The sequence below is a fragment of the Primulina huaijiensis genome, unplaced genomic scaffold, assembly GCF_012295235.1.
Source record: "Primulina huaijiensis isolate GDHJ02 unplaced genomic scaffold, ASM1229523v2 scaffold37871, whole genome shotgun sequence".
In the NCBI taxonomy this organism is placed as follows: domain Eukaryota; kingdom Viridiplantae; phylum Streptophyta; class Magnoliopsida; order Lamiales; family Gesneriaceae; genus Primulina; species Primulina huaijiensis.
In genome coordinates this window covers 1-1,325 of record NW_027358856.1, presented here as the reverse complement: position 1 = coordinate 1,325, position 1,325 = coordinate 1, and the positions used below count along the sequence as shown (strand labels likewise).

The window sequence follows — 1,325 nt, the reverse complement described above, 5'->3', positions numbered from 1 at the left end:
GGATACTCTGAGCGCATACGACTCTCTAACTCCTAAGTCGCCTCTACAGTACCTCGGCGTTGCCATTGCAATAGAACAAGTGGAATGATCTTGTTTCTGAGCTTTTTCTCTTTCCTACCCAGGATTAAAAGCGGCTGCTCGACATAAGTCAAGTCTTCTTAAAGTTGAACATCTGTCGGATCAAAAACGTGCGATTCATCTTCTACATTCCGTCGTAGCAAAGATACATGAAAGATATTATGAATGCTGGACAGATACGACGGCAAAGCCAATCGATATGTCAAATTTCCAACACATTCCAAGATCTCAAAAAGTATGATGAATCTTGGGGCTAATTTTCCCTTGAGTCCAAATCTCATCATCCTGCGAAATGGTGAAACTTTAAGGAAAACTTTTTCCCATGGCATAAACTGTAGAGGTCTACGCTTGGTATTCGCGTAACACGATTGACGATCTTGTGCAGTTTTAATTCTCTTCTTGATCAATTCCACTACATATATCGCTTGCTGCACTAATTCAGGTCCTTGCACTTGTCGTTCTCCTACTTCATCCCAAAAAATTGGAGTACGACAACGTCTACCATATAATGCTTCGAACGAAGCCATACCAATGCTGCTGTGGTAGCTATTGTTATATGCAAACTCCACTAGCAGCAGATGATCATGCCATGCTGGTCCAAAATCCAAAGCACAAGCACACAACATGTTCTCGAGTGTCTGAATGGTCCTCTCACACTGACCATCGGTCTCTGGATGATAGGCAGTACTAAGACTCAATGTCGTTCCCAACGCTTTTTGAAAACTTCCCCAGAACCTTGAGGTAAAGCGTGGATCTCTATCACTGACTATACTTGTTGGCACAGCATGATATTTAAGATTCTCTTGGATGTATAGTCTTGCCATGCGATCGAAACTATATTCCCGACTATATGGAACAAAATGTGCTGACTTAGTCAGTCGGTCCACAACAACCCAAATGACATCACAATTCTTAGAAGACAACGACAAATGGATGACAAAATCCATCGTCACATGCTCCCACTTCCACTCAGGGATAGGAAGATTCTGAAGTAATCCTCCTGGTCGTCGATGTTCAACTTTCACTTGCTGACAAACCAAACACTTGGCTAAAAACTAGTACACACTTTTCTTCATACCTTTCAACCAAAACTTGATCTTCAAATCCTTATACATTTTCATGCTTCCAGGGTGGATACTCAACTTACTCCTATGAGCTTGAGATAAAATTTCGTCTCTTAATTCAGAAACTTCTGGAACTAAGATTCTTCCTGACAGACACAAGGTTCCATCTATTTGGAACGCAAA

At 41.4% G+C, this 1,325-nt stretch overlaps 1 protein-coding gene across 1 annotated transcript; it reads right to left on the bottom strand.

The window, feature by feature from the left end:
• Positions 1 to 158: 158 nt before the first annotated feature.
• LOC140968838 (uncharacterized) lies at positions 159 to 1,025 on the bottom strand. The gene is made up of 2 exons (XM_073429959.1): positions 740 to 1,025; positions 159 to 541 (listed from the first exon to the last, which is right to left on the bottom strand). Exons 1-2 carry the CDS (start codon positions 1,023 to 1,025, stop codon positions 159 to 161), a joined length of 669 nt encoding a protein of 222 aa, XP_073286060.1.
• Between the last annotated feature and the right edge of the window lie 300 nt (positions 1,026 to 1,325).